Source organism: Ursus americanus, chromosome 14 (assembly GCF_024610735.1).
Source record: "Ursus americanus isolate L20-20 chromosome 14, mUrsAme1.1.p, whole genome shotgun sequence".
Lineage (NCBI taxonomy): Eukaryota > Metazoa > Chordata > Mammalia > Carnivora > Ursidae > Ursus > Ursus americanus.
In genome coordinates this window covers 36,949,047-36,974,411 of record NC_142140.1, presented here as the reverse complement: position 1 = coordinate 36,974,411, position 25,365 = coordinate 36,949,047, and the positions used below count along the sequence as shown (strand labels likewise).

General features: G+C 60.6%; 2 protein-coding genes across 3 annotated transcripts; both read right to left on the bottom strand.

The window, feature by feature from the left end:
• Nucleotides 1–4,399: 4,399 nt before the first annotated feature.
• Nucleotides 4,400–13,317, bottom strand: TLR9 (toll like receptor 9). 2 transcript variants are annotated; one of them, XM_045807273.2, is made up of 2 exons: nucleotides 10,246–13,317; nucleotides 4,400–9,340 (listed from the first exon to the last, which is right to left on the bottom strand). In XM_045807273.2, exons 1-2 carry the CDS (start codon nucleotides 10,246–10,248, stop codon nucleotides 6,248–6,250), a joined length of 3,096 nt encoding a protein of 1,031 aa, XP_045663229.2. In that variant the 5' UTR covers nucleotides 10,249–13,317; the 3' UTR covers nucleotides 4,400–6,247. The 2 variants fall into 2 exon arrangements, with proteins under 2 accessions (XP_045663229.2, XP_087723130.1); XM_087867004.1 differs by having other exon boundaries at nucleotides 4,400–9,295.
• Nucleotides 13,318–13,464: 147 nt separating this feature from the next.
• TWF2 (twinfilin actin binding protein 2) lies at nucleotides 13,465–23,373 on the bottom strand. The gene is made up of 9 exons (XM_045807274.2): nucleotides 23,218–23,373; nucleotides 19,606–19,683; nucleotides 16,972–17,150; nucleotides 16,513–16,608; nucleotides 16,201–16,305; nucleotides 15,957–16,082; nucleotides 14,681–14,831; nucleotides 14,459–14,580; nucleotides 13,465–14,067 (listed from the first exon to the last, which is right to left on the bottom strand). Exons 1-9 carry the CDS (start codon nucleotides 23,240–23,242, stop codon nucleotides 13,900–13,902), a joined length of 1,050 nt encoding a protein of 349 aa, XP_045663230.1. The 5' UTR covers nucleotides 23,243–23,373; the 3' UTR covers nucleotides 13,465–13,899.
• Between the last annotated feature and the right edge of the window lie 1,992 nt (nucleotides 23,374–25,365).

Genomic DNA, 25,365 nt, shown 5'->3' with positions numbered 1-25,365 from the left:
AGTCAGGAGGGAACACTTGTCTGTCGCCACCGAGTTCTCCAGTCCGTCTGCCCCTCCACCTGGGATGGTGTCCCTTCCAGGGTCGGTGCAGGTTTGCGCTCCTCTCGGACTCCTTCCGCGTGTATTCTGGGTCCCCTGGTTCCGAGCGCCTTCCTACAACCCTCTCGAACCCCCTCAGTCACAGATTGGCCCCCCTTGGCCTGCAGCAGGCTTTGTCGTCCACCTTAAAAATAAACAAGCTCTCCCTCTGTCCAGACCCCCTTCTGGCTGCTGCCACAGACAGGCCTCTGTTCTGCCTCTTTTCTGCCTCACTGCCCCACTTGGTCCCTCATCCTGGTCCCCGTGGAGGCTGCTCTTTTCTTGCCACATCTTGCCTCTTAGCTCGCCAAATCCAGTGGTTCTGTTTTCCTCTCATTGAGCCTCCCAGTGGTCTCAGGGGGCATGGCCGTCCCTGGCCCTTTCACAGCTTCCTGCTCTGCGCCACTGTGCCACTTCCCTCTCCTGAACGCGGTCCTCCGACTTGATGAGCTGTCCTCTGAATGCTGAGCACCCGCGGCTCGAGCTGTAACTGCCCTCAGCGCTTCCCCTCCCGCCACGTGGCCTCTCCCAGCCCTGGGTTTCCAGTTCCAGCCGTTCACTGCTGACTGCCGTCAAACAAGCACCTCAAAGCCCACAGGTCCACAGGGCACCCGGGCCTGCCAGCACCTCCCCTGCCTTCTCTTCCCTTGCCTTCCCGGCGTCCACCCGCTTAGGCTGGCCGCTCACGGGGAAGCCAGCTGTCTTTCCTCACTTGAGACTCTTGGCAAGTCCTGTAAGTTCTACCTGTAGGCTACATCTCGGGCCAGGCCACTTGCTGTCACCTCTGCTGCTATGATCCTGGCATCTGCCCCAGTCTCATCCCCACATGGCAGCCCGAGAGAGCTTTCAAAATTACAAAGTGCGTTATGTTCCTCTTCTGCAGGGAACTTTCCTGGGCCTTCCAGTGGCACCCAGGTTAAATTCTAGCTTCCTCACACAGGCTGACCACATTCTGTGAGGTCAGGAGCCCATCCCACCTTGCTCCACCTGCTCCCTGCGTTGGCACCCACTCATGGCCTCCGCTCCCCCGTGTGCTCTCCGGCTTCCAGGCCTTGGTGTTCCAGGCCATTTTTTCTTCCTTCGAGTTCGCTACTCTGGGTCATGACGTGGCGGCCTCTGTTTACACAGGACAAGGGTCCTGAGGAGACCTTTCCTGAGCCCCCGGGGTAGGGCAGCCCAACCCCTCTGATGTTCTTACCATCGCCTGACCTCCTCCTGCGCTGCCCTTCAAAGCACGGGCGCCACCCCCAGTGACTATGCCGCTGCTGGTCACCTGCCCCGTCTGTCTTCTCACATCTACATCCTCAGCGCCCAGCACAGTACCTGACAGCAGGCACTGAGCCAACGTGTGCTGAGTAAAGGAAAGGGGGCTCTCCTCGCTCCGCTGCCATAACCACGGCAGACCCCAGCCACCAGGAGATCTCCACTTCCCACAGTTACAGAGGCCGGGAAGGTCAACACCAAGGTGCTCACAGACTCAGTTCCTGGTGAGAGCCCTCTTCCTGGCTTGCAGACCACTCTCTCCTTGCTATAAATTCACATGACCTTTCCTCAGAACGTGGGTGGAGGGAGATCTTTCTCTCTCTCCCCCCAAACCCACTAATCCCATCATGAGGGCCCCACCTCCTGACCTCATCCAATTATCTCCAAAGGTCCCACCTCCAAATGTCAGCACACTGGGGCTAGGGCTTTAATCCGTGAATTTGGGGGAGTACACATTCAGCCCATAACAGGGACCAAGGGAAACATCCAAGTCTACTTCCCCAGAAAGCAGAGATGAGCTGCGGAGACAGCAAGCAGCTGGAGGACAGAGCGAATGCTTGGCCTTGCTCCCCTCTCTTATCTCTAGAAGGGCAGCTGTGCTCTCTCCTCCCTGGACCCCATTGTGCTGGCACGGCTTCCCGGGGCGCACCCTTCTCCGGACTGGCCCCGGAGAGAGCGGCCGAGTCCTGGTCCCATCAAACAAAGCCAGGCATCTAGGCAGGCCACTGGGCATGATGGAAGTCACGTCACCTCGCAACCAGCACACGGTTCCTTTCTGCTCGGGAAACACGCCTCACTCGCTTTCCCAGCCCCGGTTCCCTCAGGAGCGCTGGCTGGGCTTTCCCATTGTCCCCCACGCTCCCACACCGGGAACCCCCTCCACCCCTTCCTCCCAGGGTGACTTTTAGCATGGATCCTGTTTCTCTCTGAACACTTAGCAAGATCCCCTCCCCTCTTCCTTCTCATAAGACCCAGAGTCTGCTGGGTCAACGGGGTTGGTCACTCCCCTTTTCTCCTCACTGCTGCGCAGGGTTGGGAGAACACTGGATGATGGACAGGTCGGTCTGCAGGAAGTGGACAGGGTTTGTGAACTGCTTCGAAATGCGGCGCTGGGCTAGGCTTCTAACTGATGTGCTTTTGGAACATAGGTGAAGTTTGTGGGGGGTGAGGTGCAGAGCCAACGACCAAGAAAGAATTCTTGAGACTTTGGTGCATACAGGTGGTCTTATTAAAGCATGGGGACAGGACCCGTGGGCAGAAAGAGCTGCTGCTCCAGGGTCTTGACAGGGGGTCTTGACCAGTGACAGATGGGGGAAGTAAGGACGAGGGAGGTTTCAAAAGGATTTTCCTAATGTTAAAGAGGACCCTCAGGACACTGGAGGCCTGGCTATGATCAAGCTGAGGTGGTTCTTCCCTCTGGCAAGGCATTAAGATAGTTGGAAGACTCCTGGTAGAGTGTCGCCCGTGTCCCGCCCAGGAGTAGGGGGTGGGAGGTGGTGGCAGGGTGTCAGCTTCCGCTTTGTTTTTGGCTAGCCTTCAGCTCCCTCATCATAACAAGGACTTGAGTATGGAAATGTATGATGTCGTACAAGTTTTCCAAGAATATACAGATGCCTGGAGCATGCAAGTATCCTCGAGGGAGAAAAGAATTGTCGTTTCCAATCTTAGCAGGGAGAATTTCCTCACGTTTACGTCTTCCTCCCATCAGGTTGTCCTAAGTCTTGTGCCCAGATGTCTGCCTAGTACTGGCTGCCCCCACGACAGCAAAAAACACAGGAGGCAACACCGGGAGTCCGCTCCCAGCTTCACGTGCCTCTAATTCAACCACATCTGCCTCTGAACCCTGTTCAGTGCTCTGGGTGCAGGATCTGTCTCTGGGTCACAGAGAGAAAATAGCTACCGCCTCAGCTAGCTGTCCTCCGCATCAGCCCCTTACATAACAATGATGGCCGAGGGCTGCTAGTTTCTCAGAACTCCACACGCATTAGCACAAGCCTTCTTTTTTTTTTTTTTTAAGATTTTATTTATTTGAGACAGAATGAGAGCATGAGCATGAGAGAGCGCACAAATGGGGGAGGGGAAGAGGTAGAGGGAGAAGCAGGCTGTCCACTGAGCAGGGAGCCAGACGCGGGACTCGATCCCAGGACTCTGGTATCATGACCTGAGCTGAAAGCAGACACTTAACCGACTGAGCCACCCAGGCGCCCCTAGCACCAAGCCTTCTAACAGCAGGCAGAGTAACCCTGGCCACCCCCCATTTACAGATGGGCAAACTGAGGCTCCAAACAGGAAGTCACCTGCCCGAGATAATCCAAATGGCAGAGCCAATGGTTAGCCCAGGTAGCCCGACCGGAGTCCCACTCTTCCCCAGCCTTGCGGGGCCAGGTCGCAGCTAGTGCTCATGGCCGGGGATGTCCAGCAGTGTGGGGGAGAGGGCCTGGAGTTAACCATGAGCGCCCTTCCTGAGCCCAGGGCAGTGGCAGCCGCCTCTCCTCCAGCCCCACCCGAGCCTAGGACCTAGGATAAAGGAGCTCTGCACCTTCAGATCCTGGAGACGACAGCAGAACTTCTTTCTGCAGGTTGAACCAAGGGCCACGGACTTAAACCAAACCAACCGTCCTACCATAACCCCGTGCCTCATTTCCAAAATGCTCTTCTGAATCCGAAGCCCCAGAAGAACCAGGACTGTGAGCAGGAGTGGGTGGGTGGGTACATGAGGATTCTATGTGGGAACTGCTGAGGGCAGACGCAGCTGTCCTGAGAGACAGGCAGATGGTGCTCCCCACATGCAAACTGTGGGGCCCTGGATAAGGCCCTGCTTCCTGCTCCTGCTTCCAGATGCGGCCAGATCAGCCCACGAGCGGCACGGCAGGGGCCTCCCCTAGATTCCGGCCTGGCCGAAAGGCAGTTCTTGTTTTCTTTTCTCCCCAGGGACAGGCCAAGGAGGTACTCGGGGCCATGCCGTGCCTCGGGCCGCTTCTCCAGAAGCTAATAGGCCCCCTCAAGACAGAACAGAGCCCATGTGGGACTTCCAATTGGTGAATCAGACCTTTCTGTCTTTCTTCTTCTTCTTTTTTTTTTTTTTTTAAAGATTCTATTTATTTGTCAGAGAGAGAGTACAAGCAGGGGGAGCAGCAGGCAGAGGGAGAAGCAGGCTCCCCATAGAGCAGGAAGCCCCATGCGGGACTTGATCCCAGCACCCCAGGATCATGACCTGAGCCAAAAGCAGACGGTTAACCAACTGAGCCACCCAGGAGTCCCTGTGTCTTTCTGTCAGGCAAGAAGGTAACGGGGCGGCACAGTCGTTAAGCGTCTGCCTTCGGCTCAGGGCGTGATCCCAGCATTCTGGGATCGAGCCCCACATCAGGCTCGTCCACTGGGAGCCTGCTTCTTCCTCTCCCACTCCCCCTGCTTGTGTTCCCTCTCTCCCTGGCTATCTCTGTCAAATAAATAAATAAAATCTTAAAAAAAAAGAAAGAAAGAAAGAAAGAAAGAAAGAAAGAGGAAGGCGGCCTACATTTCTCTCCCAGCTATCCCCTCCCTCCAAACCCCAGGGCTGCCCACAATCAGGCTGTGTAAGATTAGCCAAGTCTGAGGCCAGCATCAACCTTCCACCCCAGAGGCCTGGAGTGGCTGGGCTGGCCCCCAACTGTCCTGAGCCAGCCAAGCAGGTTCCACTGTCCTGCCGCCCCAGGCCCCAGCACCAACTGTCCGGCTGCACACGTCTCTTCTGCTCCTCGAAGGGCAGGTCCAGCTGTGGGGACAGTGAGGCCGCACCGCGTACTCCCCAAAGCCACCCCCAAGGCTCCAGGTCTGACATACCCACAACTCCCCCCACACTTGGCTATCTCCAAACACGGTCATTGGTGCTCCAAGCGATGTCTGGAACTCTACACTGGATAGAAATGGACACACATACTCCACCCTCATCAGACATGGCTGTGTCTCCCACCTAAGTGCAGTCGGCGGTGATAGGCGGGGGTGGGAAGGCAGGCCCCACCTTTGTAGCCGGGTGGTGGCTTACCCAGGTCTCCCTTTGATGTCAGAACACACAGACCCAGCATACACTCTAGGTGAAAACAGAAAGGGATGGATCTGAGCTCACTCTAGAATCTTGTGTGGCTCCCAGCTCCCTGCTGTGGGGACCTACCCAGACGCTTCTCCCCAGCCCAGCGCGGCCTCCTGGGCACAGCACAGGTACGGCCACCAGAGGGCGCAAACACCCCTCTGAACTCCGCACAAAGCTTTCCTGCCCCCCAGCTTGGGAATGAACACTCACAGAGCTGCTGCCTCTCAGGACTTTGCTAGAGGCCAGAGATGAAGCAGGCCTGCAGGTTCTCTGCCCTCGAGGCAGTTTCAGTCCTGCCGGTGTGGGAGGCAGATCCTGAGGCCAATATGCAACAGAGGGCTACTGACCCAGCGGGCCTTGGGCGGCCTGGTGCAGCCTGGGATGGGGAGGGGAGGAGGGCCTGTAGGGAGGGGCCTGAATGGGACGGGAGACCCGGCCTGCTGCCTGGGAAGGACCAAGACCACCTTCAGTGACCTTCCTCAGACTCCCCTGAGAAGATGCTCGTAAACACGACTGCCCTTAGCACCTTCCCTGCCCTGCAGACCTGCGTTCGTGGGCCCTCCCTTTTTCTGCTTGGCAATTTCTCCCAAATCACCTCTTGTCCCTCCTCGCTTCAGGGAGGAAAGCCTGGCGAAGGCTGCCTTCTTTCCTTCCACTCACACCTCTCGTGAGCTCAGGGTTAGCCTTCTGGCCTACCCGCCGCATTGATCGAGCGCCCCCTATAGGCCAGGGGTGGGAGTAGGGGAGGCAGAGCAGCGGCGTGACCGGGCCAGCAGGTCAGGCCTCCCGGGCGGGCAAGCAGGTGGAGGGGGCGTGCGGCGCCGGGCTGTCACTCGGCTATTCGGCCGTCGTGGGGCCGCGGCAGAAGTTCCGGTTGTAGAAGTGGCGGTTGTCCCTGGTCAGGGCCGTGCCCAGCTGGGCCCAGAAGCTGCGCTGGCCCCTGGGCTGGTGCGGCCAGAAGAGGACGCTCTGGCGGCAGAGGCGCTGGCGCAGGCGCACGTAGCGGGAGCGGCGGGCGTCGGCGCGCAGCATCACCAGCACCACCACGTCCTTGCGGTCCTCCAGCAGGCGCTGTTGGGCCAGCAGGAAGCTGGCCCGCAAGAGGCCGCTGACGCTGTCGGTGTGGGCCAGCACGAACAGCGTCTTGCGGCTGCTGTACACTGAGGCCCACAGGTTCTCGAAGAGCGTTCTGCCGGGCAGCCAGTCACGCTCCTCCAGACACAGGCGGAGCGCCCGGCGCCCGCGCCGCTCCTCCAGCTGCACGCGCAGCTCGTTGTACACCCAGTCGGCCACCGAGCTCTGCGCCTTGTCGAAGACCACGAAGGCGTCGTAGAGCAGGGCGTCGGCGCCCCGCCGCCGCCCGCGCCGCGGCAGCCAGGCCAGGCACAGGTGGAAGCAGTACCAGAGGTCCCAGCCACACAGGTGGTGCAGCACGGGCACCGCCAGGCTCAGGGCCACGGCCAGCAGCGAGAGGCCGAAGCAGTCCCAGGACAGGGCCTCGTCCAGGCAGAGGCGCAGGTCCTGCGCGAAGATGCTGCGGCCCTGGAGCTGCCCGGGGCTGCCACACCGCACGTGGCTGGGCAGGCCAGGCACGGCGGCCTGCACCTCCAGCAGGAAGTCCACGAAGGCCGCCCCGCAGGCGCAGTGCAAGGGGTTGGCGGTCACGTCTAGGACTTGGAGGGCGCCCGCCAGCGAGCCGAACCAGGAGGGCTCGATGGTCTTGAGGGCGTTGGCGCTGAGGTTGAGCTCACGCAGCTGGGCGGCCAGGGCGAAGAAGCCGGGCACCACGAAGCCGATGCTGTTGCCGCTCAGGTCCAGCCTCTGGAGCAGGGTGCCGTTGGGCAGGCTGCCGTTGCTCAGGGCCTTCAGCTGGTTTCCGGCCAGGTCCAGGGCCTCCAGGCTGGGGAGGAGGGCCAGGCTGCTCCAGTTGAAGAAAGCCAGGTAGTTGTCACGGAGCCGCAGCAGCTGCAGGCTCTTGGGGAGGTTGTCCAGGTTGCGCGGCAGGAGGGTGTGCAGGCGGTTCTGGGACAGGTCCAGGTGGACCAGGCTGCTCAGGCCTTGGAAGAAGCGCAGGTAGAGGTCTCCCTCCGCCCACATCTGGCTCAAGGCGTTGCCGCTGAAGTCCAGGGCCCACAGCGAGGCGCTGCGGAGCTGCTGGGACACGCGGCTGTGGATGTCGTTGTGCGCCAGGCTGAGGTAGCGCAGGGCCGGCAGCTGCGCCACGAAGCTGAGGTTGTGGCCCACGCCGCGCATGCTGAAGGGCTGGCTGTTGTAGCTGAGGTCCAGGGCCTCCAGGCGCGGCAGCTCGGTGAACGAGCGGCCGTGGTAGAGGTCCAGCTTGTTATGGGACAGGTCCAGCACCCGCAGGCCGGTCAGCGGCACGAACTGCGAGCCATTGACCGCCTGCGAGATGCTGTTGTGGCTCAGGCACAGGCACTGGAGGCGCGAGAGCTGGGCGAACATCTCCGGCTGGATGGTCACGACGTTGTTCCGCGAAAGGTCCAAGGTGAAGTTGAGGGTCCTGCAGCTTGGCATGAAGTCCTCGGAGCTAGGGGCGCCCGGTGGGCCCTGAGCTGTGTTCCGGGGCAGCCGCCAGGCTTGCTCCGGCCCGTCCGCCTCCCCCGTGGCCGCCACCGGCTCCGCAGCTCCGCTAATGCGGTTGTCCGACAGGTCCACGTGGCGCAGGCCCGGGAAGGCCCCAAAGAGGCTGAGCTGGGCCTGGTTGATGAAGTTCAGCTGCAGATGCAGGCGCTGGAGCGCGGGCAGGTGGACCAGCGGCCGGAGCGTGGTCTCGCTGAGCGAGCGGAAGAAGATGCCGTGCATGTCCAGCTCCTGCAGGGACAGCAGGCTCCCGAAGGAGGGCGCCAGGTGCAGGTGGGCGAAGGACACCTTCTTGTGGTAGTTGAAGGACAGGTTGAGTCTGCGCAGCCGCGCCAGGCCGTGGAAGGCTTCCGTTTTGGTGATGCAGTCGTATAGGAAGTTCTCGCTCAGGTCCAGCACCAGGAGGTTGTCCAGGCCACGGAACCACCTGGGGTCCAGGCTGTGAAGAGAGCTGTCCCTCAACACCAGGCCTTCGAGGCGGCTCAGGTGGCTGAAGGTGTCGGGGTGCAGCTTGGGGAAGCCGCGGGGGCACTCCCTGCAGGGGTTGCGGGCGTGGTCACAGCGGCGACAGTTCCCGCCCACGTCAAGCACGCGCAGGGCGGTCAGGTCGGCCAGGTCGGCGGGGGCCAGGGTGGTGATGTGGTTGTAGGACAAGAGCAGGTACTCCAGGCTGGGGGGCAGGCGGCGGGGCACCGCGGTCAGGTTGTTGTACTTGAGCGACAGGTGCGTGAGGTTGCGCAGGCCGAGGAGGGCGCCCGGGGCCACGCGCAGGGCCTGCCGGCAGGGGTTCTTGTAGTAGCAGTTGCCGTCCAGGAAGAGGTAGCGCAGGGTGTGCAGACCTGCCAGGTGCCCGGGGTCCAGCACCAGGATGTTGGTGCGGCTCAGGGACAGGGACACGAGCGAACTGGGCAGGGCGGGCACGGCGCTGATGCCGTTGTAGCTCAGGTTCAGGTCCTCCAGTGTGGGCACGGCCAGGAAGGTGTTGGGCTCGATGGTCATGTGGCAGGGGAAGTGCATGGGGCTGAGGCCGGCGGGGGGGCAGTTCCACTTGAGGTCGAGACGGCGCAGGCTGGACAGGTGCACGAAGTCGGAGTCGTGGAGGTGGCGGATGCGGTTGGAGTACAGGGAGAGGCTGGTGATGTTCTCGCGGGGCGCTGCCGCCGAGAAGCGCGGCACAGACGTGAGGAACAGCCAGTCGCAGTTCACCAGGCCGCGGGACTGCAGCTCACAGGGCAGGAAGGGAGGCAGCGCGCCCGGGGCCAGGACCACGGCCAGCGTGGCGGCCTGCACCAGGAGAGACAGGGGGTGCAGGGCACCACTGCAGGGGCCCTGCCAGCCTGTGAGAGGGCAGCCCCAGCCCCGCCACCACCTGCCCCACTTTCTGGGGGCTCCCAACAGGGCTCCCAAACCCCTTTCTCTGAGCCCTCCCCAGGGAGGCTCCTACCTCTCTGCTCCGCACCCACCCCGCCTCTAAGCCTCGAGGAGAACGTAGGCTCGTCTCAGACCCAGCCTTCAACTCAAAGCTGCTTCTGAGACCTGGAATCCAGACTCACAATCTAGAACTTTCACACAAAACCAAACCCCAGCCAGACAGGGGAGCCAGGCAGGCAGTCAGCAGGCCCACCAGGTTCTCCCCCACCTTCCCTTTTCCTTCGTCAGGGGCCACTTCTCTTTCCTCCTGAGCCAGAAACATCTGGCTCCCTTCCACCCAGCTGCCCTGGAAAGCCCTCCATGTCCTCCACCAGCCTCCCCAATGCCTCTTTCTGCCTCTGGCTAAGTCCCAGGCAGGCACGAGGGTCTTCTGCTGGGGTCTGGGCTGAGTACCACCCAGGGCCCTGGCTGGGGGGATGGGGGGATGGGGGCACAGCCCAGCTCTTCCCCCTCCCCCCACCTCTCCCAGACCAAGCACCCAACCCACTGTAGGTCAGAACGGATCAGACAGGATGGGCAGCACAGGGCCAGACAGGGCCTAGTCCTGGGCGTTCACCTAGTTTCTTGCCCCAGCACCACCACTGAGCGAAGCCTCAGGTCTCGGCCTCCCCAGCCATTTAATGGCTTCAGGTCTCATTGCCCAGAGAAGGCTTCTGCTCTGATGTCTTCAGGGTTCAGTGAGTGTCCCCAGGGCCATGTCGGGGGACAACCCTTTCACTGCTGTCTGCAGCCACCAAACCTCCCCCCCTTCCCACCACTTCCTGCTGCCCCCTTCGCTGGGGGGCTGAGGGCCGTTGTCCTACCATGACAGGGAGCGGGGGCTTCTCCAGAGGGTCTGGCTGGCAGACTGGGCAGCGGCTGCAGGAAAGGATGGTTGGAGCTCACAGCCCCTTCCCGCATCAGCTCAGAGAACAGAGAAGTGAGAATTAAGAAAAAAACCCAGTAGCCCCCTCCCTTGCCCTCACCGGGCCCAGGACGAGGGTTGGGGGGTGTACTGAGTCAGCTTATTTGCATAGGCAGATGGAAGACAGCCCCTTCAATCCTTCCTCTTTCCATTCCCCCACCACCCCCACCCCAGCCTAACAAATTCGCCACCACCTCAGTGGGCCTCACACCTGTCATCAGGGAAAGTCTGGGGAGAAACAGAGGCCCAGAGCCCAGTCTCAGGTCAGTGAGAGACTGGGACTGGGGGCAGTACCAGATGGGGGCTGGGCATGCTGACACCCCTGCCAGGGCACTCCCTGTCCCAAGAGGACTGTCACCCTCACCGTTCAGCCCCTCGGCCCCTGCCCCAAAGGGAGCTCCCTTGGGCCAATGGCTCCCACATCTGCCCTTTCCTGCCCCCCACGGCCCTGTCCCAACACTCCAGGGGGCCCGGCATGCCCGGGGGTTGCGGCAGCGTGGGCCTCGCCCTGGCTGCACCTGCCTCCACCACAGCCTGCCACTTCCTCCAGGGGCAGGGCCTCCTCCTCTGCGTTCCCAGTGTGCTGGGGGCCCCGTCAGAGCACCTGCCCCATGGCCGGGCCAGCTGCGACGGACCCAGCTGATCCTAACAGATTATTCAGGCCCAAGGCCCCAGGGTGATCTGGGCCCACGGCAAGTCCCGTTGGCTCCAGCCTCAGAATCTGCCCGTTGCCCACGACGTTCACATTCACCAGACTGGCCTGAGCTGCCATCGACTCTCGCCTGGACCAGTGCGGTCACCGCCGCCTCACGCATTGTCTTGCTTCTGTGCTCACACCCCACGGCCTATGCACATTCAGCTCCTAAGTCACACTAGACCCTTCCTCGGCTCAGATTCCTCCCTGGCCCTTTCTGGAATCCAAGGCACAGTCCACATCATAGCCAACAAGATCCTGTGGGATTTGCTTTCCCATTGCCTCCCCGACCAATCTCCAGCCACATTGGCCTCCTTGCTAGGGCTTGAATACTCCCCTGTAATCTCCCGTCCCAGGGCCTTTGGACTTACTGTTCGCTCTGCCTGGAGACTCTTCTAGATATTTAGTTGGCCCCCTCCATTGCCTCCTTTGTATCTCGGCTCACACATGGCCCTCTGGAGGCCTTCCCTGACCTCCTTTTAAACCTCTCACCCTAGATCTGGCTCTCCTCAGCCCCTTTACCTGCTGCTTTTCGTTGTCATAACTTTTTACCTGCTAACACATCATATCATTGATTTCCCATGGTTTATTGTATATTGTCTTATTCCCCTGCTGGAATGTCTGCTTCTTCTTCTTTTTTTTTTTTTTAAGATTGTATTTATTCATTTGAGACAGAGAGATACAGAGAGAGAGAGAGAGAGAGAGCACAAGCAGGGGGAGGGGCAGAGGGAGAGGGAGAAGTGGACTCCCCGCTGAGAAGGGAGCCTGACGGGCTCGATCCCAGGACCCTGAGATCATGACCTGAGCCGAAGGCAGACACTTAACTGACTGAACCACCCAGGAGCCCCTGGAATGTCTGCTTCTTAATGGCAGGAGTCTTTTGTCTGTATACCCAGGGTCCAGCACAGTGCCCAGAACATCATAGGTGCTCAATATTTGCTGAGCCCGTGAGTCTCCAGCACTCAGCTCTGGGCAGGCTCAGAGAGTGTGTCTCTGAATGATGTCTGGATGAATTAATGAAAGAACAAAGAGCTTCTGCTGGGAGGAGGCAGAGCCGGCCCCCCGGCCCCCCGGCTTCCCCATGCCCACTTCTGGGTGGCTGTCCTGGCAGGCAGGCTCCAGGCTGCCGGGTATCCAGCTGGCACCCAGGCCCAGGGCTTCAGCAGCGTGGGGGCAACACCACTGTCTTCCTGCCCACCCGGGAACCAGCGTTTGGGGTGGGCAAGGATAGGCCTCCTTCTCTGGGTCCTAGCTAGGGTTCCAGCTCTCCTCGCTATAATTGTAGGGTCTTGAGTAGGGGCTGCGAAAAGCCCTGGGGATGGGACACTCCTCTGAGCCCCAGCCCAAGACGTGCTCCCAAGAGAAAGACCGTGCCCTCAGCAGCTGAATCCTAGCCACTGACCCCTCATGTCCCCTCCCCTGCACACCTCCCACCTGGGATAGGAGGGGCCTCTCACCCACTTTTTGGAGGCACCGACTGAAGTTCTGGCTCCTGCTGAATCCCGAGCCCGAAGGAGACTCTCCCAGAGTCCCCGGGAGCAGGGAGCCAGACCCTTGAGGGCAGGAGCACAAGGAGTGGAGAGGACCAAGGAGCCGATAGAGCTCAGGTCTGCACGCACGCGTGCAGACTGGAAGTCCAAGGTCCACGCCTCAGCCCCCACGAGTCCAGGAACCCCAGCGGGCAGAGTGTACCCAGTGTGGCGGGCTGAAGAATGCCCCAAGGAGGTCCACAGCCTACCCCCCAAACCTGTGGGTACACCCTATACAGGACAAAGGGGGCCTTGCAAGTGGGATTTAGTGAAGGGTCCCGAGGTGAGGAGAGCATCTGGAAAGTGGGGAAGCGAATGTAATCCCCAGCATCCTTAGAAGACAGACGAAGAGGAGGGTCTGACTACAGGGAGGCCATGTGACTGGGAAGCAGAGGGAGGCGGAACCACAGACAAGGTGCCACCTCTCCGGCTTTGAAGAGGGAGCAGGAGCCATGAGCCAAGGAATGTGGGCAGCCTTTCCAGCTGGAGAAGGGAAGGCAACAGATCTCCCCTGAGGCCTCCAGAAGGCACGAGTCCTGCCAAGAGCTGGGTATCAGCCCTGTCTGACTTTGGCCTTGTTAGATTTATAAGAACTACTAAGACAGTCCGTGTCTGTGGGTTTAAGCCACTGAGCCCGTGGTACCCTGTTACAGCAGGCGTAGGAAACCAATCCACCCAGATGCCCCAGATCATGGCGAAGGTGTGCCCGCCTCTCAGGCTGAGCTCCCATCAACAAGGGGACCCGTGCGAGGCCTGTGTCCTCACACACGCAGACACACACCCTCCCACATACCTGCAGCCAGGAGTGCTAGAGCCCCCCAGCAGACTGACAGGCCCCTTCCGAGTTCCCCAATTCCCAGTGCCAGAGGTGATTCCTCAGGGCCGGACTCAGGTGTTGATTTAAAAATATTTTATTCTTTAAAAAATACAGCATTCAACCATCTTATCTTTCAGTGACCCCCTACCCCAGCCCTGACTGAACCCACCCCTGTGGCCAAAGGCTTTGGGGCTGTGCTAGGACCCTAGCCTCAGTTCCCCTGGGGGCCAAGCTCGTTCCAGGCTCCCTACCCAGCCCCCTTGAGCCAGCCAGGCGGGGTCCCTAGACCCCGTGGGCACACAGATGAGAGGCAGCGACAGCAACAGGGGGAAGGTCACAAGATGCTGAGCCCAATGGCCCTCGGAAGCTGCAAGAATGTTCTGTCACCAGCCGTCCTGCCCCATAGGAAGCAACCTTCCCCTGGAGCCCAGGCTGGGAAGGAGGCAGGTGGCCGGGAGCAGGGGGACACACAGCCCCACAGTCCACATGCCCACATGGCTCCGGTCCGGCCACCTAGCTGTCGTCCCCATTCTCGCCGGGGCCACGGATGAGGCGCTTGTGGCCCCGCTTGCCCCCTGGGCCCTTGGGCTTGGCGAAGGCCTGCTTGAAGGCATGTTGTTTGGGGTGCACCTCGTCGTAGAGGAACTCAGCTGTCAGCTCCGCCCCATCACCAATCTCAATCTGCATGGGGCAAGGCAGTGGTCTGGTGGGGGCCCCGACACACACCCCCCTGGGTCAGCCCCACTCCCGGGGCACCCCCTTGACCTCTCTCACACTCCAGCCCTGGGGTCTTCTCCCAGATCCCCACCCGAATGCCACCCCCAGGAACACAGAGTTGGGGCCCGCTGCCCTGCGCACCTTGGTGACCCCCTACCTGCCTTCCAGACCCAGGGAGAGGAGAGTCACGGGTGGGTAAGCCTGGGGCTTGTCCACGCCACCAGTCAGCTGGCCCCACCCGTGTAACACAGCGCTAATAACCCTGCCCGACCACTGCCTTGGGACTCCAGCGCCCCAGGTGGAGGGCGGTGGTACAGGCCCCTGGGTGGTGAGGCTCTGGGGAACGGGCACCTACCTTCTTGGAGATCTCCAGCTGGAAGTCCTGCTCCACAGAATCGAGCAGGCGACTCTTGCAGCTGGAATAGAGCATGCGCTCCTTGATGCTGCACTTGTACCCCGGCATCGAGTAGATGAACACTGCGGGGGCGGGGCGGGGGGATGTGAGCGGAGGCTGGGAGACCTGCTGACCCACGCCCCCTGCAGCAAGGCCACCCAGCTCCTGTCCAGGCACGCTCACCCACAGACTCGAGGGGGTCACCCTCATGGGTATGCTTGTAGAGGAAGAAGTGGTAGCGGGCAGCATCTCGGGGAACCCTTGAGGGCAGCTGGGCCACCTCCGTGGGCTCCGTGTGCACCAGCTCGATTGTCTCCCGCTCCAGGTCCAGCTTCTGCCAAGGGCACGGGGAGTTGTGAGAACAGGAGCCTGGGCCCACCCTAGCGAACGAGAAGTCCTCGAGGGGACAGGCAGGAGCCAGGGCCGAGCCTATTTGTGGTCTCCCGCTCTCAGGACTCCCCACCCCAGCAGCCATCCCGCCATGGGGGTCCCTGCGAAGAGGCCACACCTGGGCCCCTAGCTCTGCCCCTCGGAAAGCTCTGCTAGAGGAGCAAGTCCCACCAAGGGCAGTGGACAGGACAGCAGGGAGGGCCTCAACCGGAGGGAGGCACCACTATCAGGCTGGCCTATCCTCAAGGGTGAGGCTTCTGGGGGGGACACGCCTCAGAAGGAAGAAGCCATTCTGCCTGGTAGGGGGAGGCATGGGGCGCCCGGCAGGCTCAGTCAGTGGAACATGTGACTCTTGATCTGAGGGTCTTGAGTTCAAGCCCCACGCTGGGTGTAAAGCTTACTTTAAAAAAAAACAAAAAACAAAAGAAGGGGCAGGGGCAGCTGGGTGGCTCAGTCAGTTAGGCGTCCAACTTTTGATTTGGGCTCAGGTCATGATCTCAAGGTCATGGGATCAAGCCTGGGTCAAGCTCCACACTCAGGGGTGAGTCTGCTTGAGATTCTCTCTCTCCCTCTCCCTCTGCACACCCCCGGCCCGCTCACACTTTCTCTCTCAAATAAATACATAAATCTTTTTTAAAAATTTAAAAATAAGAAAAAAAATGAAAAGGGGAAGCCTGGCCATTGGGCCAGGAAGCCCTGAGGAGAGGGGGCAGCCAGGGGGGCTGCAGGGGCATCTCAGACAGATAGGGGCTCAGGTCTGAGGGGTCAGCGTGAACTCCAGGGTGAATGTGTGTGTGCAGTGAGGAGGGCGGAGTCAGGGACAGATGTGTCTCACGGATGTCCCTGGACATGAGCAAGGACTGGGCAAGGCAGGGGAACGCCGTGTGTCTCCTGCATGCGGCGAACAGGACCAGGTAGGGCCGGGGAAGGGGCGGGGGACAGTGCGTTCCACGAGGACGCGGGGGAGCTGAAGTGCACAGACCAGGGGGAAGGGGGCGGGCACACATCCGTACACAGTCCGGCCGAGCAGGGAGCGGCCCGGTGTGCCTGGGGCGGGACAGGCACCTACCAGCTGGATGTAGCTGATGGTCCTCTGCTTGAGCTGCTGCAGTGCCCGCTGGGCTGCCGGCTGCAGTGGGAAGGTGAGGCCCTGCAGGGTCTGGTGCTTGCTCTCCACACTGATCTCTGTCTTCACCTGGGGGTGGGGGAAGAGCAGGGCGTAGCCCTCCTGCAGTACAGGCCAGCCGCCAGGCCTCATGGGACGTGGAGGGCCTCAGGCCGGGACTTCCGCCCACCCGTTCTGGCACAACTACCTCGTTAATACGGATCTGCTGAAGCTCTCTCTCGGCCGAGGTCAGCGGGGCGGGCGCCGCACACGACGACAGGTGCTTCTGGTACCCGGCAAAGGAGAGGTCGTCCTGGCCGGTGGATGCAGAAGCACAAATGGGCACCTTGGCCTGGGCTGGCAGAAGCCCGCTGAGCACCCAGCTGGCAGCCCCTGGACTCCTCCAGCCCTCCCCACGCCTCCCCACTCCTGGCACCCACTTCCTGTGCGACCCCGCATAACACCCCACCCTCTGTGCGCCTGTGGGCCTGGCCTGGGGGGTCTGGCCTGGGAGGCCTACCTTCACAGTCCCAAAGAGTTCATCCTTGATGTGGCCACCGCCAAACTCCTTCTTCACTGTGGCCCGTGTGGCTGCATACAGCATCTTCAGCCGCACCTGGAGGGCAGGAGCTAAGCCGTGAGACCCCTCCAGGCAGGGCTGTCTCTCCAGGAGCAGGCAGGAGCCTCTGGGTGGGGACCAGGTCACACCCAGCAGAGGGAGCAGTGCAGGGTAAGGATGCAATGGGGTGGAGCCCTCTCCATGCTGACCTCGCTGGCTCCTGGAGCCAGGCTGAGGCGGCTGGGAGGCATCTGGGAGATGCCAGGCTTCAAGCACAGGGTCTTGCCCTCTCTCAGACTCTGGGGCAGGACCTGGTGTCTCTCCCCTCAGACTCCCTAGGGCAGGGCCTTGGTATCTTGCTCGGATCCAGCTTCCCCTCTCCCCGATCTGGGGGGCCGGGCGGGGGTCCTCAGGACTCACGGGAGAATTGTCAGGTGACCAGGCGAGGAAGAGCCACTCAAAGCCCTGGGCGTTCTGTGAGTCCAGGCGGTAGAGCAGATAGCAGGGCTCCTGGGCGTCTAGCAGTGGCAGCACGGCCTTGTCGTAGTCCTGGTCCCAGCGGCCCATCAGCTCCCGCGAGGCACCCAGCACGAGCTGCTCTGGGGGCAGAGGCCGGGTGAGCCACGGAGCAGCCATCTCCCATACCCATCTTGGACTGTGGACCCCCTCGGCTGGGGCTCAGACCTGCTGGCCACTCCACCTCCTTCCCTGGGAGCTCGCAAGTCCCCGAAGGATGAGGCGATGGGACTGAATCCGTGGATGAGTAAATGAATGAACGAGGGCTCAGTGCTGTCAGCTGTACGAATGCATGCGCACGCACACACACGCATGCACAGAAATGGCCTCGAGAATGCGCCCCCAGATGACCGAACACCGACAAGCGCGAGAAGACACGCAGCTGTGTTGCCCACAGCCACCTACGATGTGGTCCCCTCGCAAACACCCACACGCCAGACCCATCCCCCGGCCCAGCTGCTCAGGCACAGTCCCACTGTGCCACCTCCTGCTCCCCTCCTCCCTTAGCCTAGGGCCCCAGCAGAACCCCCAGCGCACCCTTCTCAGAACAACTCTGCCGAGGGAGGTGGCGAGTCCAGCCTCAGACACAGGGAGCTGCAGGAGCAAAGAGGGAGATGGGGGCTCCTCCCAACACGATACAAACCTGTACCCTGCTGCCAGCAGCCAGCTAGAGTCCCCCCCCCCCCCAAAATGTCACAAACCTCTTAACGGCCGGGGCCAGGAGGCCTGCCACCTCCCCGGCTGGTGTACATTGGCCAAATGGGCCACTGAGGCTGGACACACACTTGACCTATCCACCCACAGGGCCTTAGCGGGGCGCCAAGCACCAGCCCAGGGCGCACAGGCATGGCCAGGGGCTACCCGACCACCAGGCCCTCCTGATGAGGGCAAGGGGCCCAGCTGTCTGGAGCCCAAACACGTCAGGCCCACCAGCCCAGATGCCTCTTTGCAGGCCTTGGCCTCCTCACCGATCCTCCCAGAACTCCGACGGGATCAAGGGTGAAAACCAGCAGGCACAGTTGGCCCAACAGCACTGCCAACACTGTTTAATTTTATTGCCGACATTTTCAAAATGGGAAGCTTCACATAAGAAGTGGGATGGACAGGGGCGCCTGGGTGGCACAGCAGTTGGGCATCTGCCTTCGGCTCAGGGCGTGATCCTAGCGTTGTGGGATCGAGCCCCACATCAGGCTCCTCCGCTGGGAGCCTGCTTCTTCCTCTCCCACTCCCCCTGCTTGTGTTCCCTCTCTCACTGGCTGTCTCTATCTCTGTCGAATGAATAAATAAATAAAATCTTTAAAAAAAAAAAAAAGTGGGATGGACAGATTCTCTAGAAGGTGCTCCAGCCACAGTCGGGAGGTGGGCAGTGGCCGCCTGTCAAGGGGCCTGAACCTTCCTGGGGATCCCAGGTGGCCCAACAACCACAACGCAGAACAGCGCTAAGAGCCCACCCAGAGATCCCTCCTGCTAAACACCTGCATGGACGTCCGGTCTGGGAGGCAACAGGGAGGCTGTGGACTAGGGCCATGAGTCTATCTCTTTCGGGGGCAGGGGGCTGGTGGCCTGTCACCCCAGGAAGCCTTTACTCTTGATCTACTGCAGTGACCCCGACCCAGCCTCTGAGGGCATCTGAACTTGGCGATCCCGGACAAAACCCAGCACAGCTCTGGCACTGAAGCCTGGGGTGAATTCTGGGTCTGGGCAGACCCTGCTTTGCACCAATTCAGTGGGTGAAAAGTCAGCTGGGAACCAAGCCCTTTTGGGAGGCCCACGCTGCTGGCTACTGAGGACTGGAAGGATTCGTGGGGGGCCCGGCCCACTCCCAGTGTCTGTCCCCCTCACCTCCAGGGACAACCCTTCAGCACGAAGGGAAGGCGGAGATGTCGCCACCAAGCCTCTGTCCAGTCCTCTTCTTCCTCAAACCCTCCCCGCACTTCAGGCCTCAGCTCAAGCTCACCCACCCGCAATCCCTATATGCCGAGCACCGCCCTCCACAAGCCTTGGGTTCCCAGCGTCCAGGCCACGGCCTGGTGAGGCCTGGAATCCCCCAGTCATGCCCTCAAAGCAAGCTGGGCACGAGTCTCTTTGCCCTGTTGCAGGGGCACTTCCCAAGGGCAGGGCCCCTGGCTTCTCCTTGGGACTCCCCCCGGCCAGCAGCCAAGCCAGGCCAGCCTGCCGATCACAGAGGGAGGTGAGTGGCACTCGCCACATGCGGCAGTGCCTGGCCTCACTGGTCCCTTGCCCCCATGCCCAGCCCAGCACTGGGCCTCTGACCCTACATAGCCTCTGGGGAGCTGGACAGGACCCCCAGGCAGGGCTGTCCTTGCTGTCTCCCCAGCTTTTGACCCCTGCTCTAACAAGGGCAGTGATCATGCCCACCTCCGCTGCTCCCCTACAAAGCACCTCCCGTCCCCAGATGGAGGAAGTGAGGTCCTGAAGGGGCTGGAGGCCAAGATCCAAGAGCTCCCAGAGAAGCAGCTGGGTCCAGCCTTCAGCCCACGCCCTAGCTCGCCAAAGGGGGCAGTAGGGGGCACTCACCATCCTCAATGACGACTTTGATGAGCCGGACAGAGCCAGCCCGAGCCTTGGCGAAGAATTCCTTCAGCTCCTCGGTGGCTACGAGCACAAGAAACATGGTGAGGGATGAGTGGGCAGAGTGAGCAGGGTGGACAGGGACACGTTCAGGGCCCGCTCGGTCCTGCGGGGTCTGCTGGTGGAGCTGAGAGCCGGGTTAAATAGGGCCCCCCATGTGACTGGGAACCTGACACGGCCCATGAGCAGAAGCTCCCAAATTTAGCCGGCAGTGTGGCCTGCTGGCTGAGATAGCGCTGGTGACAGGGTGGGCGGGGATGGGCCAGCCCACTCAGGGATGGGGCGGGCTCTGGGACAGGCCAGGCCTACCAGAGCGAATGCCCCCTACCTGTCCCCTGAGGGGGGCCCAGCACTGAAGTGGCCTGTGACACTGTCTGTCATATCCACAAACACAGAAATAGGTGAACAAACGCCCCCACTGTGCACTGACCACTATGTCCACGCACACACACAGAGGCACACGTGCGTCACCTGTTGTGTATGCCATCGGACAGCCACTCAGTCCAGCATGTGTGAATGGAACAAATAAACCCGCATGTGACAGAGTGGAGTAGAAATGCAAACACCCTCACATGTGAAAACCCACTCAGCTGGTCAAAGATAAGCACACACACACATTTAGAAACGCCAACATATACACGGACACAGTCCCCCAGTAACAAACACATAGGCCTGCACACCTGGGGCCCTGTCAACCAGGCTGCCTCACCCTGAGAGGCCAGGAGCCCAGCCCGAGCCAGCCCTAGCACAGCCTTGCCAGGGGCAGTAAGTCCCCAGTCCTGAGGCAGTCCAGAAGGCTCCCAGATGAGGAGTGGCAGTCGGGAACACTCCAAAACAGACCCTGTCTTGGTCCTTGGGTCACAGACATGGAAGGTGACAGCCAATGACCAAGGATCCCAAAGGCAGACGTAAGGACCAGGGTCGTCCTGGATCTACCAGTGGTTCAGACGCGGAAACAAAGTCCAAGTAGGGAGGGGCCCAACTTGGGTCTCTGGGTGTGCAGGGCGAGGCCAGCATGACCTTGAGGCCACCCAGGGGTCAGGAGAATTCGGCAGGAACACAGCTGGAGGGCTGAGGTCAGAGAATATTTATAGGGCCCAGACTGGGCAGCTTGGGGGGTGGGGGTGGGGCCTTTAGGAAAACAAACTCTGGTCATGTCCTCAGGGGCCCCTCAGACAGGGTGAGCCTGAGACCTCAGGCTGCATACCGCCCTCCATGGCTGCTGGGCGAGCAGGGTCCCAACCGAGAAGCATGGCGTGGAGACACAGCCCCACTGCGCCAGGACAGAGCTGCCTATCAGCAGACCCCAAGCAGGTCCCCGAGGTAAAGCCTGGCCTCTGGGTCTCCACCTTTCCCAGAGCTGTGTGTGACCTCTGACCTTGCTGAGCCTCGAACTCATCTATACTATGGAGCTAACACTCCCAAGCTGTAGAGAGCCATGCTGAGGAGTAAATGGGAAAAAATACTCAGTAATGGGGCGTCTACGAATAACAAGTGTTAAATTTTATTACTGTAATGACGGCAGGGCAGGCTGCATTGAGCGGCCCTTTCCCCCTGCTCAGACCTTCTGGGAGGTAAAGCCAAGAGGCTCCCCTAAGGGAGAGGCTGCCACGCCCCTTCTAGAGTTACTAGGACAGAGTGACACCCCAGTATTGGAAGAGACATCCCCCTCCATGACTCCTCAGCCACCATCAATAATCCAGAGGCCAGGCCTGGGACACCTGAGCCTCTATCATCAAAGATTCATGCTCTCCCACCTCCCTGCCCCCGCCTCTGCTGCCCTGCCAACCCTCCACCCCGTAAGCCTCAAGTTACAAGTCCCCCCACCCCCGCCCCCTGCCCTGCTCTGAGGTCACCAGATCCACACTTATGGCCACGACTGGGCTGGCATCTGGGCATCCAGGGCATTCGATCTCACCTGCCACCTCCCTGGGGCCGAAAGGGAAAGGAGTGCGCTGCTCATAGGCAGCAGGGCTGGGGGGCAGCCCAGTCCCCAGTGACCCCCCTAGGCATGCCTGTCTCACCACATGGGAAATGAAGGCGCGAGGCAGGGCCTTGGCCACAGGACCTGTCAGTCCTGAGCAGGGAGGAGGGGCCCTGACTTCCGATCCCCTCTCAGATGGAGGCAGCAGCAGTAGTGACCAGACAAAGGGGAAGGAAGGGGCAGGTCCAGGGGGGCAGCTGTTCCCTTCTGTGGGGCTGAGTCACGAAGCCACCCTCCAGCTCTTCCAGCTCCTTCTGGAGAGGCTGGCCCACTGGTAGGAGGCTGGCCCTGACCCAGACCCTGCCTTTTCTGGTCCTGTGGGGTGGGGCCAGGGAAACCCTCTAGCTGGTTTAGCCACCAGGCAGCCACGACAACCACAAGCCAAGCTGACATCCAGGCAGTTGGGCCGGTCGATGGTGGGTTGGTGTCCCCGGGCTGGGGATCCTGGTGTGGTGGGAGGAGTGGCTGATGGCCAAACCACCAGGCTGTCGGCTGTCTGGGCAAGCAGCCTGGGCCTTTCCCACAGGCCAGGCAGTCCTCCCAAGCCAGTGACAGAGGGGGATACTCAGACCCAGGTAGGGTCAGGACATCTGGCTCCTGGCCATTGCTCCCCAGCCTGTGTAAAGAGGAAACTAGGCCCTTGGGGGAGGGGGTGATGCTCTAGGCTGGAGAAGCATGGGTAGGGTAGGGGGCATTGGCCCCAATCTCTAAAGCCAGGATCCTTCCTCACAAACCCCATATGTGGACCCTCTTTTCTACCTCCAGCCTGGAGCTGGGACCTTCCAACCCTGGCTGGGGCAGACTCAGGAGATCTGAGTGGAAAATGGTAGGGAGGTCAGAGGTCAAGGTCAGATTGGCAACTCTCCCCATCCCACTCTGAAGGCCCTGTCCCGGTTTTCCCTGGTCTTGCTTGCTCAAATGTGTGAGGGTCCTAGGAGGAGCCAAAGGTCAGGGACCCCTCGTCACACAGACACAAACCCACAGAAGCCATACAGAGACACATGATACATGCATCCGTGGTAACGAACGTACACTGAGATGTAGCCAAACTGCACACACACACAGACACCCACAGACGTGTGCACATAGTCACAAAACACTGATGCCTAAAGATGGTTCCATGCGACACTGGTCATTCAATCAGCTATTGGTGCATGTGCATGAATGACCCTAGACGTACACAAGCAGTCACATCCAGATATCCAAACACAGGACTGTACTCACAAGACAAGTGCACATGCGTGCACATTCCCCCAGATGTGCACATCCGGTACACCCACCCCCAGAAAGGAACAAAAACATATAGATGGGTACACACAGGCACATCCACCCCCAGATGGGCACACAGATATTTGCACTCCAGCTGTGTACCCACATACACCCACTCCCAACTATGCACAGTAAGAATCGCACGCCCCCAGATGTGCCCACCCCAGGCGACCCTCGGCTGCAAAAGAGAACAGGAAGCTTCCCCAGGCTAGTGCCAGGAAGGAGAAAGGGGCTGAGCGCCAGGGACGGGGCGCAGCCGCGAGCGGAGACCCTCAGCCCCCTGCCCGCCCACCATCCGCCCTCACCGTGGATGCCCGTCTGGTGCGCCATGGCTCCGTGCCCCGCTCCGCCCGCGCCCTTGGAGCCCTCGGCTCAGCCCTGGACCCGCTCGGCTCGCCCGGCCCGGGAGGAGGAGGAGGATGTGGCGGCGACCGCCCAGCCTCGCGCAGCTTCCCGGGCGGTGCCGCAGGACCCGGCCCAGCGCGCCCCGCCCCCGACGGGCGAGGCCGGGAGGGGGCGGGAACTCGGGCCCGCGCGTGCGCGCACCGTGCGTCTTGTTCCGGGTGGGCCTATCGCCGGGAGCTGAGCGGTGTGTCCGCGCGCCTGCGCGTGCCTGTTTGTGGCGGACAGGGCGTGCGTGTGGTCGAGCGCGCGTGGGCGCACGCGGGCGTGTGTGTCTGTGCGCCCGGGGCCAAGGGGTCTGTGGCTGGGGCGGGTCCGGGAGTGCGCGCGCGAGTCTGTGCGCCCCACTATAGGTGGGTTTCTTAGTGGGGTGGGATCCGCGCCCCACTTATGGCCATTTATGGCCGGGAAGGGTGTTCGCGTGCGGATGTGCGCGCGTGTTTGTGCCGCATCCCTTTTCGTAGAGACGTTTCCTGAGCGCCTCCTGCGAAGCCCTGGCACCTGGAGGCTGGCCTGGCCGCAGGCCCTGCCCTGAGGGGGAGTCGGACTGGTATACCAGGTAGTTAGCAGATGAACCTGTGGCCCCGAGGGCCCAGCCCAGAGAGCCAGGGGCCACCAGGAGGTGAAGTTTGGGTGGAGACCTGGAGGTCAGCCTAGTAGAGCAGAGGGAAAAGTTTTCTGAGAAGCGGAAACTACATGTGCAAAGGCCCAGAGGTTGAAGGAGGGCCAGCGCTTGGCGAGCGAGGAACTTCCCAACTCCTCATCATCTTCTGGCTCCGTACCCAGAGACTTTGCCTTCTTTGGCATCAGCCCTGCTGTGACTGGCCAATCAACATAATGTATCTTCCAGGCCACCGTGAGTCAGGGGCGAACACGTGACCCCAGTCAGTCCAATCAGAGCCTGTCCCGGACTTGGGCCGGAAAGATTGGGAAGGAGGACACGTTTTGGGGCTGGGGTTGCTGAGAATTAATGATGGGGTGTGGGGCCTGCCTGGCGCCTGGCCCCAGTTTGAGCTCCCTGCTCACTGTCCCACTACCCCGCCCTGACTAAGGAGCATTGCGCCCTCTTCTATGTGCCTCAAGCCCTGGGTTTCTCATTTTCTGAGTGTCCAGCAAACACGAAACTGAAGAATTCTCTCTTCTCTTCTTTTTTTTTTTTTTTTTTTTTTTTTTTGAGAGAGAGAGAGAGAGAGCGTGAGAGCGCACGGGGTGGGGGGAGGGGTAGAGAGAGGGAGAGAGAATCTTAAGCAGTCTCATCGCCCAGTGCAGAGCCCAATGCCAGGCTTGATTCCACAACCCTGAGATCATGACCTGATCCGAAATCACGAGTTGGTTGTTTAGCCCACTGAGCCACCCAGGCGGCCTGAAGAATTTTCTTTATCGTTCTTTTTTTTTTTTTTTTCTTAATCTATTTATTTGAGAGAGAGAGTGAGAGAGATCACAGAGGGAGAGGGAGAAGCAGGCTTGCTGCTGAGTGGAGAGCCCCATGTGGGGCTGGATTCCGGAACCCCAAGATCGGGACCAGAGCCGAAGTCAGATGCTTAACTGACTGAGCCACCCAGGCGCCCCTGAAGGATTTTCTTATTTATCTTTCTGAGCGCACCCTGAGACTGAACCTGTGTGGTGTGCTCACGTTGGCCACCCCACACTGGAACATAAGAACTGTGCGGCCTCGTGGCCTGCCCTTGGGAGAATAGCCCATAGGCAAGTCCCCAGCTCAGCCCTGCCACATCGCAGATGCGACCAACCACACAGAGCCAACAGTTACATCAGCTCTCAGGCCTGGCCACCTCCATGGGAGCACTTGGCAATTCCACTGAAACAGAAGAGCCTCAGCTTCTTGGAAACAGGAATTAGCCAAGAAAACAGGTTCATGAAAAATAATAATGTTATGTTCCCTGTAGAAATGTCCATCACTGGATGAACTGTGACTGCCTTACCTGCATGGTCTCCCCTGTTGCCAGACTAACCCCTGCCTGCATCATTCTCTTTGATTTTATTGCCGCCTGATATCTATACTTACCTGCTTATTTGTGTATTGTCTTCCCTCT

Bases quoted from the DNA above. Each gene is read 5' to 3' on its own strand.
- TWF2 (XM_045807274.2), bottom strand. From the start codon at position 23,242: ATGGCGCACCAGACGGGCATCCACG. The intron at 16,306-16,512 runs GTAGGCCTCCCA...TCCACCGGCCAG, and splicing joins AACTCTTTGGGACTGTGAAG to GACGACCTCTCCTTTGCCGG. The intron at 14,068-14,458 runs GTAGGTGCCCGT...TGCCCCATGCAG, and splicing joins AGCTGGAGATCTCCAAGAAG to ATTGAGATTGGTGATGGGGC.